Source organism: Gnatocerus cornutus, unplaced genomic scaffold (genome assembly GCF_029298725.1).
Source record: "Gnatocerus cornutus isolate USDA-ARS CGAHR unplaced genomic scaffold, icGnaCorn1.1 ctg00000023.1, whole genome shotgun sequence".
In the NCBI taxonomy this organism is placed as follows: Eukaryota; Metazoa; Arthropoda; class Insecta; order Coleoptera; family Tenebrionidae; genus Gnatocerus; species Gnatocerus cornutus.
Window position 1 is genome coordinate 805,532 of NW_028275375.1, and position 13,475 is coordinate 819,006.

Consider the following 13,475-nt stretch of genomic DNA (forward strand, 5'->3'; position numbering starts at 1 on the left):
AAGTCGGACAATTTGACGTTTGACAGTGCTGGTGGCTGTCAAAAATGTAACCTCAAATTTTTTTTGAAAATTCAAAATGGATTTTGATCACAATTATACCTCGTCGGCTGGTCCGTCGTACAAGAAATGTTGTGTTCCTGGATGCTGCGAACATTCCCTACGGAAATTCCGGTTTCCCATAAAACAGGAAGTGTTCCACCAGTGGATTTTCAACATTGGCAACCCCAGGTTAGTCTCCCTCAGTATGGATCATGTCTACAAGACGTACAGAGTGTGTGAAAAACACTTCGCCCCGGAGTGTATATCGGAGGTTTCCACTCGGGGGCTTGTCTTTGGGGCCGTGCCCACCTTATTCTTACCCGGTAAGGTCTCCTTTGCAACGGTTTTACTCTAAGTGCTCTGTTTTTTAGACCGGAGTGAGCCCCCGGACACCAGGGCTGCTGTGATAATAACAGGTAAAATTACAATTTCGCGGCGTAGAAAAGACAGGTTTGCTTTCAGTTAACGAACTGGGAGAACTCCAACTCAGTAATGTCGTGCTGGGGGATCCACCGGAACCTCCGGTAGAAGATGAGGGTAATTGAAACCAGTGGCGTCCCACTGTTTGTTTTTCACGCGTCTGTTTTAGTAACTGAACCGGTGAGCGTCTCCCAGGAACCGGAGCCCTTTAAAATCAGCGAAATTTGTAAAGTTTGTCTCCAGAAGCGCGACTTGCAACACCTGGAAGACATGGACGCCACGTTCGCCGCTTTTATTCGAAATTTTTTGGAGGTAAAACGCAATGCTAGACGTTCCTATTTCCTGTTAGGACTTTTTAGACCACGATATTCCCGAGTGTTACTGCACAGATTGTCTTGAGGAACTGAAGAACATTCAACAGTTCATGAAGAAGTGTAAACGCTCTGAAGAAATCCTCCAGCAAATAAACGACGAATTTGGGAAAATTAACTTCTATAACAGCATTCAAATTGAAGTGCCTGAAAAAGACTCCAATGATCCGGACAGCGCCCCTATTGATGTTGAAGACGCTGAAACCGCCCACAGCCCCCCAGTTTTGGATGACGAAGCGGCGCCCCTCGAAATCCGCTTCCGAGACGTAGGAGTCCAAGCCGATTTACCCCCTGAGCCACCCTTACCGCTCACCGAAAAGAAAAAAGACACCCCGAAGAAACCCCCTCCGGAATTGGACAAATTGGAGCCCGAAGAGTGTCTTTGCGAGCGCTGCGGACAAATCGACACAAGAATCGAAGATCACAAACTCATTTATAGAGACTGCGCCACCCCAATACCTTGCCCAAAGTGCGACCAGAGTTTCAAATCGTTTAAACTGCTCACGAGGCACAAGGCAACAGCGCACAAACCGTTTCTGCCGTGTCAATTATGTACCAAATTGTTTAAGAATAAGCGGAGTTTGAAGAAACATTTAAAGAAGCACGAAACGGGGCAGTTTTTGTGCAACATGTGCAACAATGGTAAGATTCAGTCCGTAACTTTTTTCTTTGATTAGTTTTATGTGATTGCAGCGGCGTACTTTACGGAAACGGAGCTTGCGGAGCACAAAATCGAGCACAAAACGTGCGGGTTTTGTGGAAGGAGATTCAAGACGCATTTTCACAAAAAGGTGCACGAAAAGAGCCATTTGAGAGTTTCAAATCCGAAACGACGCCGGGAACCTGTTTATTGTCCGGTCTGTAAAAAAAAATTCATTGTTAAAATTGAGCTGTCGGAACACTTAAAAGTGCACGAAACGGACGGAGCTTTCGACTGTCTTTCCTGCAAGATTACCTTCCTCTGCAAGGACGCACTGATGCTGCATTGCGAAACAACGCACCCTGAGACTTTGGTGAAGATATATCCGTGCGAACTTTGCGGGAAAAGGTCGATAGTTATTTATTATATTTCAACTCTAAATAATCCGCGAAAATTTCAGATTTAGACAACAGAGAACGCTTGATACTCATTTGAATCAACACACGGATTTCCCTAATGTTTGCCCAAAGTGCCCCAAACGCTTCGCGGAAGTTTCCGCGCTGCAAGAGCACCTGCTAAATGACCACGACGAAACCGCCACTCTCAAAGAAATTCTAACAGAGAAACAATTCATCTGCCACGTTTGCGGGAAAGGATTTTGCAAGCCAAGCACGCGAAGAACGCACGTCGCCTATAAACACGGCGAGGAGGAAATCGACGTGCTTGACCAACACGAAAGAGAAGAAGCGCAATAAAATCTGACTCCAACGAGTTGTTTTATTTTGATACGCCACTGGTAATGTCAAACGTCCCACTGTCAGATACCTAACCTCAAAATTCTCTTATTTTGTTTACATTCGAATCGCCATGAATTGCGATCATGATTATTGCAAATCGAAATTCGCAAGGACGTGTTGTGTCCCGGGGTGTGATAACAAATTGTTGAAGGTTTTTCCGTTTCCGCAGAAAAACCGGGAAATGTTTAAAAAGTGGCTGAGGCGGATTGGCAATTCCAGATTGAACAGTTTCAAGTCGGAAAAGTACGTGTTTTGGAATTATGGGGTGTGCGAGAGACATTTTTTTCCAGAGTGTTTGCCGAAAGGGACTCGGCGGGGGCTCACTGTGGGGGCCGTACCAACTTTATTCCTACCAGGTATTTGGCGGGAAATGTCCAAATTTCATTGTTTCAAACCTTTCTTGCAGAAGTCTTAAACGAAGATCAAACGAGACTAATTCTAAGTGAGCCTTTTCAGGAAGAAGTCGACTTAGAAATAGGTGAGATTCTAATTTCAGCGCGTTGGAATTAATTTTTTTTTGTAGTGAAAATTGAACAACAGGGTGAACTTTTGGGTGAGAAAAAAAATTCAAACATACCTGGAATAGCACGAGAGGTTGAGATTATGAATGTTAGGAACTCATCAATGTGTAATGAAATCTGCACGTTGTGTCTTAATGAGAGCCCCCTTAAAAGTCTAAACACTCTCGCCATTTACGTCGTTAATTTTTTACGGGTAAGAGTCTCGTGTTCTTACCACACCGATTTTTTCGTTTAGAGTTTTTTAGAGCACGTTCCTGAAAACTGTTGTCTTCAATGCCTTAAACAATTGAAGAGAATTCAGGTTTTTATGTACATTTGTAAACGATCTGAGAACCGCGCCAATGAAAAACTGAGGAAAACCGGTTTTAATAACAGAACTGAAATGGCACCTCTTCATGAAAATACTTTTTTAATTAGTGAAGGAACACCAACACTAAAATCTCCGGAGAATAAGACTAAAGAAAACAGAGTTCCTCCACAGATTAATAAAAAAAAAGTTTGTAAAAAATGTGGTCAGAAAGTCAGAAGCCTGCTGGAACACTACCTGACTTCTAGGGATTGCAGGCCGAAATCTAAGAAAAGAGTAAGGAAAGAAACCCTGAAGAAAAAAGCAAAGAAAGAACGAAAAGAAATTCCAGATACTGAAAAGACAAAACCGAAACGCTCCTTCATGAACTTCGAAGTCCAAGGCGACAAGAAACGTTGCAAAAACTGCGGGACTTTAGTCACGACAATCAAAGAACATTACGCAACTCATAAACAATGTCGCCCGAAAATCATGTGCCCCAAATGCGGCAAATTAATCCGAAGAAAATCGATAACAATCCACCTCGAGCGCGTGCATGCAGAAAACAAGGCGTTTCGGTGCCCCACTTGCTCGAAATTGTTTAAACATAAGTTGAGTCTAAACAGACATTTGGACGTGCATGAGTTACCGAAGCGTTTTATTTGCGAAATTTGCGCCAAAGGTAAGAAAATTAAGGAAATAGCTATTTAACAAACAAGTTGATTAATGAAAGCGATTAATAATTGAGCAATTTTATAAGCGAGATTATTAATCCACCATTAACCATAGAGTAAGTTAAAAAACTAATTTTTCAGTTTAATCATCGCTCTGATGATGGTAGAGCATTGCTATCGAAACGCGCGTCAGCATTTTTTGACGAAATTTGCCGAAAAATCATGCATTAATTGTACCTAAAAACAAACGATCACCGGAAAAATTAGTTAATTATTACAATCGTTTTAGCGTACTCGACCAAGGCCGGTCTGGACGACCACAAAAACAGTCACACGGGGGACAAACCGTACGCTTGTAATCATTGCGACTTTAAATCCTCCAATCGCAGCAACCTCAACATGCGTAAAAAAAACCACTTGTGGGGGCGCCTCGTAATCTGCGACGTCTGCAACGAAGAGTTCCCGCATCGACTGGCACTAAACGAGCACAAAGCTGTTCACGAGCCCGATGGAACCTTCAAATGTGGTGTCTGCAACGAAGAGTTTACTTCAATGGCGCAGTACCAACGCCATTGCAGGTCGCATTTTAACGACAAACCATTTCAGTGCAGAATTTGCGATAAAAGGTCTGTTGAACTTCACGGTTTAACACAGTTCATCACAGTTCTTTGTAGGTACAGAATTTACCACACTATGAAGACACACATGAAGACGCATAGTAATGAGCGGCCGTTTTCATGCACGGCGTGTCCGAAGAAGTTTCAATTTCCGCACCATCTGAGCGACCACATGTTGCTTCACACGGGCGAAAAAGCGTTCGTTTGTGAGTTCTGTTGCAAGAGGTTCACTCTGAAGGGGGCGCTCACCGTGCACAGGCGGTTGCACACTGGAGAAAGACCCTATAAATGCCACGTGTGTGATTCGAGCTTTATGGATGCTAGTGCTAGGAAGAAACACGTGGTGAAACACCATGGAGTGGAACAAGTTCGGTTCATTAGACGGAGGAATTCTGAATAAACTATTTAGTACCACATTTTTTCCAATAAAAAGTCCACTTATAAAGTGTATGTACAAAATTAAAAGTTAAAATTCGAGAAATGCGACTACTGCGCCGCTGCCACCCTCTTAGGGGTTGGTTTGCAGAGTGTGCAGTCCTCGCCGTCGGACGAGCCGCTGTACGAACTGTCCGAATCTGAAGAACTGGTGTCGGACTCTGAGCCCGATCCGTCCGTTTGGCTATCACACTCCATTTCGTGGTGGCTTCGAATCAAAGAGTTGTAACACAGTGTGTTCAACGGGAGATTGTTAATTTCAGTCGGGGTGAATTCCTGGAACCAAAACTTAAAAGAGTTTGTAAGGAAACTCCGGGGGCTTACTCTGTAGTAGTCTGTGAATTGTCCCGGAACCAAGGCCACGGGATAGTTGCCCATTTTGGGTTTGTTGATTTGTTTCATTTTTCCTTTAGGGAAGTGAATGGTGAGGGTTTGGAGGTCCATACAGGACTTCCGTTGGTCTCTTCTCGACTACAACAACAACTAAAGTCGGTTCGATTAACAAACTCCGTTACCTTATTGAAGGTGGCGTTCCAATTCGCCGCCGACTGTACCGCCTGCTGCGTGATGTCCAACTTCGCTTTCTCTTGACTCGCCGCCAAACTCAGCGCCTTCTGCTTATTAATAAGATCCTTCGCCTGTCTATCCCGCTGGTGCTTACAATACTCCTCATATTTATCTTGGAAATCTGAATACATAATGTCTAAGATATCGCTGCTATTGACCGCCGTCAACCCCAAATCGCACATCCCCTCCCCTGCTAAACCACTTTCCCGGATAAAATCGCGCTCTTGCATATCCACCACCCGCCTGGCGATATTCGGGTACTTTCTTTTAAACGATTTAATCCCCAAAAACTGCGCGACTTGTTCTTGCAACATGAAGGGACCGCCGCCGCTCCAGAAGTACTCGGCTAGCTGGTCGGCGGAGATCACAGCTCCTTCCGGCTCTTGGTGGACTTCCAAACGTGGCCCTCTGCGGACTTTCACGCTTTCGGTGGTCGCCGTGCTCTGGACGGAGCTCTGCGACTCCTCCACCAGGTCCACTGTGGTCACCACCTGAAAGATATCGTTTTATGATCGGCGCGACTTACAGTTCAAGGCCGCGCTCCATTGATATTGTAACTCCACATTAATAGGAATGAAATTCGATCGGAGCGGCAGTGACGCTTACCTGTTTCGCCGGTGTTTGTGCCCTGCTGCTGGTTTCCGCACTCATTCGTGTCTCTTCCTCGTACATGACAATGTCGGCCCTGTCGGTGGAGGTGTCACTTTGTGGGGGTGCTAGCAGCGAGTTGGGGGATTTTTGAAATCCATCGTCGATTTCGAGGGTTTTCGATTCACTTTTGTCACTCAGGAGAAACGAGTCTTCTTTGAATTCTTTCAGTTTGGAACCGCCGAGTTTCGGCTCCTGGACAAGCACACACTTTAGAAACTGAGGGGGCTACGGGGGGTGTTTATTAGCGGTCATAATTCCAGTAATATTGAGATGATTGTCTGAGATGTTTAAACTTGACCAAAATAACATTTGCTAAGCGCAGCAGGTGAACTACTAAAAATAGATCATTGCGAGATTATATTTGATCCATGTGTGTTAATGTGCACTTTGAATTTCTAGCAGCTCTGCTTTTTTGTTTATCGATGCAGGGAAATGGTCAATCACTCACGATTATCGATTCAAACAATTGCGCAATTTGGTTAATATCGAAGATGTTTAATTATCACGCTGACGCTCTCCTTTCCACATTTACCACATTCCGGCAATGACTTAACAGAACAACTATTTTTAACCAGACGCAGAGTGCTGGAAACTCTCCCAAAGAGAACATCGATATTAAAATATTAAAAACGATCGAATCGCATCTAATTAAAACTGTTGCAGTTACGAAGGTGATATAATCATAGCACAAAAAAACAAAAATCGTGAATAATTTATTACCTGCCACGTTTTCCCGCGCACTCGAAACTTGAAATGACCACAAGGACCTTTTTAAGACTAACTAAACTTACCACATTTCAAATGCACCACGTTCTGTGATAGTTATTGATTGATTTGCATGTCTAAACGTGAATAAGTGATAAGTTCTTTCATATTGTCGCTCATATTAAACCTGCCAACATCTCTTTGAGTTTTTGAGAAATCTCTTTGGAATGTTAATAGTAGCAACGGTCTGCTGGATGCTGTTCAATTTTCAATTAGAATTAATTAGATCGCGGAATTTGAAAAGTTTGTGAAATTAGAGAGATAACACTGGCCGACAAAATAAAAGTTAAAACATGTCTTGATAAAAATATTATGTAAATCGGTGAAACCGTTTTTGAAAAATAAAGTTTTTATGGTAAAATTTCCGGAACTAGATATAAATTTCCGTCGTTTTCATTAACCTGGTAGTCTTAGTTTTAAATAAATATAATTTTTTGACAAAGAAAAAAAATATGTAAGGTGAGTTGGGGTAATTTCGGACGCGCGGCAAAACCGAACGAGGCAGAAAAAAATTTGTAGTGGGCTTTCCACGTTTGAAGTTATCTTTGCCACATACTCTCTTGCCTGCTAGTCTACAAAAAAGTACTTTATTACACTTATTTTTTACTTTTCATTTAGACTTTATTTTGGGAAAATCTTTATATTGACAGTAATGTTTTGTTGTTCTTTTAAGCATTCCAAATTAAAAAAAAATCGAAATAAGGTAAGTTGGGGTATTTTTTTTTAAATTGACAGTCATATTTTGAATGTTACTTAATAAATTGTTAACAATTTTCACATAATTATGGGTATTAGGGTAACAAAAAAAAATCAGTTAACCGTTTTTGAGAAAACTAAACAAGAAATAATTAGTTTTTTTTTTCTTTTTTGATATTTTTCTTTATCTAAAAAATTGTTTGAATAGAAATAAGTGATTATCTTGAGTTTATAAATTACATAAGAATATCAACTTTTTACGTCGATGACAAAAATCGTGTTGACCAGTGTAATAGACCGGCGGCGGTAATTAAGTGTTCCCCTCGATGCTGAATATTTTAAAGCTCTGGGGAGAGTTTAGGGGTGGAGATGACATGTACGAGAAATCTTTATTATCTGTCGTTTTATTTGTTCGAAGGTGAATTGTGTAACTGATTACTTCTTAATGTTTTCTATTTGATTAACTTAAACTGGACCATATTATTTCAATATCGTGAAATGAAATTCAGTCGAACTTTAAAATAATTTAATCATACAAAAAAAAAATACAAAAGATACTCTAAAATATATATATATCAACAAATAAATATTCACCAAATATTTCCGCAACAGTAAAGCTCTAGCTTGCACAAATTTTTGTTCAACAAATTTCTCAGACTTCATTTTAAAGCTATAAATACTCGAACATTGAAATAAATATCAAGTTCCAGTTCAACGTTATTTCGATAACTAAAAAGAAAAATCAAATTCAGCTACAATTCACCTTCTATATTTCAACTCACCTTGGTGGCCCTCGGCGGAGTTGCCGGTGGTGTGGGGGTGCTCCTCGTCCCCATGCCGCGTTTGCTCCCTCTGCCACGGCCCGGCCCCCGCGGTTTCCTCGGTTTGATCCCCAAAGTCGTCCTCACAGATTGCCCTCGGCAGCTACGTTTCGGCCGCGTCGATTCCACCACCACAGGTTTGGGTTCTTCCTCCTTGAGATCCTTGAAGTCTTCGCGGACTTGTAATGGTACCTGTTCACAACAATACTAAACAATTCCTCGTTGTAATTTCATTACCTTTCGCGGGCGTCCCCGTTTTCTCGGTGCCGGTGGAGTCACCTCCACCACCGGTTGGGGGTTGATCGTCTTCACGCTTTCCGGGGTGATTTCGAACACGGGGATGTCGGAAATGGGGTCTCGGTAGTCGACAGGGCCGGCCGCCATACTGTCCTGATTTGATTCCTCGCTGATTACGATCGGGGAGGCTTTCGCGTGCTCTTCCACGATGGTGACGTCGTCGTCGTCGTCATCGATCGTGACGACTTTGTCGCTGGAGACGTCATTGCGACTTAACATTTCTTTGAGTTTGGACTGCGTGTTCGGTCCGATGGGGGTGATGGTGACTCCTGGTAAGAACTCGGTGTCCATGCGTGGTCTCTTCATTTTGTCATGCTCCAGGTAATCGGACGATCGCTTAGACGGCGACAGTTCTTGCACGATCTGAGGATGGCCGCCTTCTTTTGAAAACTTCAGTTTTATCTTTGCGAGTTTCTCCTCTTCGTGGGGTCCATCTCGTTTTCTTTCTTTACTGCTTGAAGGGAGCGTCCCTTTGTTAATTTTCAACACTATCCGCTCTTTTATTGACTCTTCATAGTCTTCGTAAGGCCCTTCAGTTTCTTGGGGTTTAACAATGGGTTTGATGGTAATCTTCGGACTGGACTTCTCTGTGGGTTCCACCGACACCTCGCTCTCTGGAGGCTTAATGGGTTTGATGGTAATCTTCGGACTCGATCTTTCCGGCTCCACTGGCTTAATGGTCAATCTTGGAGTCATGGGAGCTTCTGCGGCCTCCACAGGCTTAACAATCGGTTTAATGGTGATCCGTGGACTTGTAACTTCCGCTTCTTCCGGTTTAACGATCGGTTTAATAGTCACTCTAGGACTGTGTCCTTTTGGTTCAACTTCCTCTTCCGGTTTCAACACTGGTTTTATCGTGAGTTTCGGACTGTGCTTCTGTTTATGACCCTCCTCAGCCTTCAGTGGTTTTATGGTGATCTTCAAAGGCGCCACCGCTTCTTCCGGTTTAGGTATCGGTTTGATGGTGATTCTAGGACTTGCGGACCTCTGATTCGAACTACTAGACGGACTGAAGACTTTAGAACTTCTCGTTGACATTTTAGGACTTTGTGGTTGATCACTAGGTTGGACGATCGGTTTTATTATAAGTTTAGGAACCGTGGGCTCCGATGGTTCCTGGTTTTGGTCATCACTAGGATCGTAGATTTTGAGTATCGAATGCAAATTATCCGACTGTTTAGTAATCGTCATCTTCAACGATCCTTTGGTGCATTCACTCTCCGCGCTACCACTCGTTACCACTTCTTCTTCCTCTGGAGGTTTGATGGGTTTAATGGTAATCTTCGGACTATAAACGCTCTTTTTTTCAGTATCATCAATATTAATCACAAGAGGTTCTTTCAACTTATTTTCTGCACTTTTTGGCGGTCGTGCAACCTCCACCTTAGTTTCTTCAGGAACACTCAAAGTTTCTTCCACTGGTGCGATATCTTCAGCGGGTAAATTATAATCATTATTCAAACTAGCAACCGCCACTAACAACTCCAAGTTTTGGTCAAAATCCAACTGGTTTTGCTCAGCAAAACTCTCTTCAGTTGGTAGAGCACTTTCAGGCTCAAAAGGAACCTCTGGAGGCTGTTCTAAACTGGTTGTCGTCAATAAAGCGTCGCTTTCTTGGACAATTTCTTCCATGAGATTCGGTTTGTTATCACTGAGAGTCGATATAGCATTCAAGACTTCCAGATCTGGGACGTCTTCCATCGCCAAGGGCAGAATGTTATTTTCAATGACTGAAGGTGTTGGTACATCTAATTTCTCTTCAGGAGATGCAACTGCGGTTTCAACGAGGAGGTCTAGGTCCTCGGCTAACGAACCCGAGAGGATTTCAACGTTTTCAGGGATAAATTCGACGGGGGCAATGTCCACTGGAGCCTCAGGAACATCATCAGTCGGTGTAGCTTCGATTATTTCCAGTATGGGATCAGTTGATGGAACCGCAGCTTCAATTATTTCGAGTGTGGTTTCGGTTGATTGAACGACATCTTCAGACTCAAGAGGTTGAAGCTGTGAAAGTTGAAGTGGTGCCTCCACGTGGGGCTCAACGTCTACGATTTGTTGCAGGGGCTGTTCTTCCACGGACACATTTGGTTCATCCTGGACCTCCACGTGGGGATCAACAATTTCCGCGTTTTGCTCCAGGGGCTGCTCTTCTGCCAACTTTACATTTGCTTCGTTTTCTTCGGGAATTTTTCCTGGTTCCTCCTGCTCTTGGGGCGTTTCTTCTACCACCTGCAATGATTCTGTTCCTGCAGAAGATTCCTCTAAGTTAGTCGACTCAGTTGGAACTTCTACTTTATCGTCTTGCAGAGAAGAAGACACGGGTTGTGCTTCATCTGGTGGCATTTCAATAATTTCGCTCTTTTCCTCTTCTTGATTGGCCACTTTTTCATGTTCCTTCACACTTGATTTCTCTTCAATTATCTGCGGCGCTTCTTCAACTGTCGGCATCTCAACATCTTCACTTTTTGGTAAATCTTCTCGTTCAACTCGTGTTTCTTCTGCTTCAACGCTCTTCATCTCTACATCTTCATTCTGAACTGAATCTTCAGGTTTTTCAACGTCTGCTGCTTCCGTTTCAGCGTTCTTCAACCCTACTTCTTCGACCTCAGCTAAACCTTCACGTTTTTCAACATCTTCTGCTTCCGTTTCAGAGCTCTTCATCTCTACTTCTTCAGCCTGAACTAAACCAAGTTTTTCAACGTCTGCTGCTTCCGTTTCAGCACTCTTCATATCAATTTGTTGGTTCTCGGGTGAACTTTCATCCTGTTCAACTTCCGCAGGCTCTGTTTCAATTGTAACATCTTCAGTCGGTGCTAAATCTTTAGTTGTTTCAACTTGTTCAACACTTTTCATATCAGCATCTCCAATCTTTTCTTCGTTGGTCTTAGCAACCAGTTCTTCCAGAGGCTTGACTTCTTGTACATTTTCAACGAGAGCTGGTTCTGACGGTTCTACGCGATCTACTACGTCGCTGGACATGGAAGAATCTTGCACATCTTCTGGAGCTTCAGAGACTGGTGGAACCAACTCGGGACTTTCTGAAACATCTTTTGTTTCTAAGTCCTTTTGATTAATTTCTTCAGTAGTTTCTTCAACTGTTTCACTTGGAATATCTGGGGTATTGTCGTCTTTTTGTTCTTCAGAAATGACGACCTTTTCCTCCACAGCTTCTGGTTCTTGTACAGGTTTTTCTTCAGTGTTACTGCACTCTTCTTGATCACCAGGAGATTCTGTTTTCTCCTCACGCTTTGGAAGCGTGGACGTTATATCTTTCGTTCCTTCATTAATTTCCGGTGCGTCTTCAATTTTTGGGAGACTTTCTGAGACAGCTTCAAACTGAGAATTTTTATTTTCTTCATCAGAATTTACAGGTTCTGAGACGAGTGCACTCTGTTCTTCTGTCTTTGGTGATGCGCTGGTGTCATCTATTTTTCCTGTACAGTTTGTGGAAATCTGATCCACGTGCGACTCTTGAGTGAGTGGAGATTTTGCAGACGCTGTAAGGTTATTTGGTAAAGGAGGAGCAGCAACTGTTTGTTCTGAAAATAGAAATTAATGTAAAGAGAGATGGATAAATTATTTCGTTACCTGATAACATTTGGAGCTCTGCTGAGAACGCATCAAAATCCATAGAAATATCCTTGCTCTCCTCTATGGCGGCCTTGTTTTCTTTAGCCGTGATATCAAAATCAAACGAAGTCGTTGGTTCTCCCAACAAGTTCTCCAAATCCTGAACGATATCATCAACATTTTCGGTAATTTTCTCCGTGGAAGTATCAGTAATATTCATATCCAACAAATCCTTCTCTGACACAATAGGAGAAGAGTGATTTCCAGCCATATCTTTCAACGAATTCGTATTTTTACTCATAGAACTCTGTGCAATATCATTAACTCTTTTAGTGCTTTTCTTTGCATCTAATACATCCGACGAGGTACTGCTAATGGGGTCGTCAGCCGCTAAAAAAACAACAAAAAAAAGGTGACAAAACACCACTGATTGAACGTTGTTTACCTATCAGTGAGGTCGATGTTGTCGTAAATGCATCAGTGGAAGACGTCGGTGTAGAATCACTAGCATCATGTTTCTCATCTTTGCTGGTTGACAGACGATTACCCATGGTTGAGGTTAACTCTTCTTCATTTGTTTTCGGACTATCCATTTTACGTTTTACACAATAAACGATTATAGGTTATATCACGGCGATTACTGTTAATAATGAATACCATTTATCACAGGATATTAGTTTCACGCGTTAATTAGGGCGGCATTTTGTTTATAATTTAAAAACAACAAACGCCATCAAGTTGTTTGGAAGCTTTTGGTTCGACAAGGCTGCCAACGGCAACGGGACGTGGTAACTTGGTTCAAGGACGAAAGGTAAATTACGCAATTAAAATTCTAGAATATGATAATTCTTGAAGGAAAGTGAATAAGAATGAGATTTTTATAAGTATTTTGGGGTTCGGAAAGCAGAGAAATTAAGACATGAACTTTTACGATTCAGTTGAATTATACCACTACAGCAACCCTAAAATCACTAACAGGCGAGTTTGAGACGATGAGCAGTGGCGTATCCTCCAAGAGGACGACTGGAAATAGATTATTCAAAGAAGAGCTACTTTTCAATACAATAGAATTTTTGTTTTCGTTTCTTGTTATTGATAACTAAATAACAAATTATCTTATTTTGGCTTGTTTAAGATGTTTGTGTCTCATCTTACATCATAAATTACATTGAAGTGGATTAAACTCATAATACCTCATAATAAAAGATTAAAACAATACTCAATAACATGTATTTTGATTTATATCTCGTAATTCCTTAAATAAAAAGTTTTTATTTGACCTTAAAATGAAAGTGGAAAAAAAGTATT

At 42.1% G+C, this 13,475-nt stretch overlaps 2 protein-coding genes across 2 annotated transcripts; one reads left to right on the forward strand and one right to left on the reverse strand.

Annotated features, from left to right (window-relative positions):
* Position 1: 1 nt before the first annotated feature.
* Positions 2–4,797, forward strand: LOC148166198 (uncharacterized). The gene is made up of 12 exons (XM_088049249.1): positions 2–362; positions 411–455; positions 502–576; positions 629–771; positions 809–1,472; positions 1,524–1,878; positions 1,931–2,218; positions 2,292–2,510; positions 2,558–2,745; positions 2,791–2,981; positions 3,024–3,756; positions 4,038–4,797. The coding sequence occupies exons 1-12, from the start codon at positions 77–79 to the stop codon at positions 4,763–4,765; spliced, it is 3,915 nt and encodes a 1,304-aa protein (XP_087905375.1). The 5' UTR covers positions 2–76; the 3' UTR covers positions 4,766–4,797.
* On the reverse strand, positions 4,763–12,992 carry LOC148166199 (uncharacterized). Its single transcript, XM_088049250.1, has 7 exons — positions 12,613–12,992; positions 12,186–12,557; positions 8,538–12,136; positions 8,262–8,492; positions 5,974–6,210; positions 5,316–5,858; positions 4,763–5,271 (listed from the first exon to the last, which is right to left on the reverse strand). Exons 1-7 carry the CDS (start codon positions 12,758–12,760, stop codon positions 4,852–4,854), a joined length of 5,550 nt encoding a protein of 1,849 aa, XP_087905376.1. The 5' UTR covers positions 12,761–12,992; the 3' UTR covers positions 4,763–4,851.
* Between the last annotated feature and the right edge of the window lie 483 nt (positions 12,993–13,475).

What these genes read in the sequence shown, in the direction of transcription:
- LOC148166199 (XM_088049250.1), bottom strand. Translation starts at nt 12,760, where the DNA reads ATGGATAGTCCGAAAACAAATGAAGAAGAGTTAACCTCAACCATGGGT. An exon ending in AACATCGACCTCACTGATAG is followed by an intron (nt 12,558 to 12,612) that starts GTAAACAACGTT and finishes TTGTTTTTTTAG; the next exon opens with CGGCTGACGACCCCATTAGC. An exon ending in CACAAACACCGGCGAAACAG is followed by an intron (nt 5,859 to 5,973) that starts GTAAGCGTCACT and finishes GATATCTTTCAG; the next exon opens with GTGGTGACCACAGTGGACCT.
- LOC148166198 (XM_088049249.1), top strand. Translation starts at nt 77, where the DNA reads ATGGATTTTGATCACAATTATACCTCGTCGGCTGGTCCGTCGTACAAG. An exon ending in GTGCAACATGTGCAACAATG is followed by an intron (nt 1,473 to 1,523) that starts GTAAGATTCAGT and finishes ATGTGATTGCAG; the next exon opens with CGGCGTACTTTACGGAAACG. An exon ending in TTGCGAAATTTGCGCCAAAG is followed by an intron (nt 3,757 to 4,037) that starts GTAAGAAAATTA and finishes CAATCGTTTTAG; the next exon opens with CGTACTCGACCAAGGCCGGT.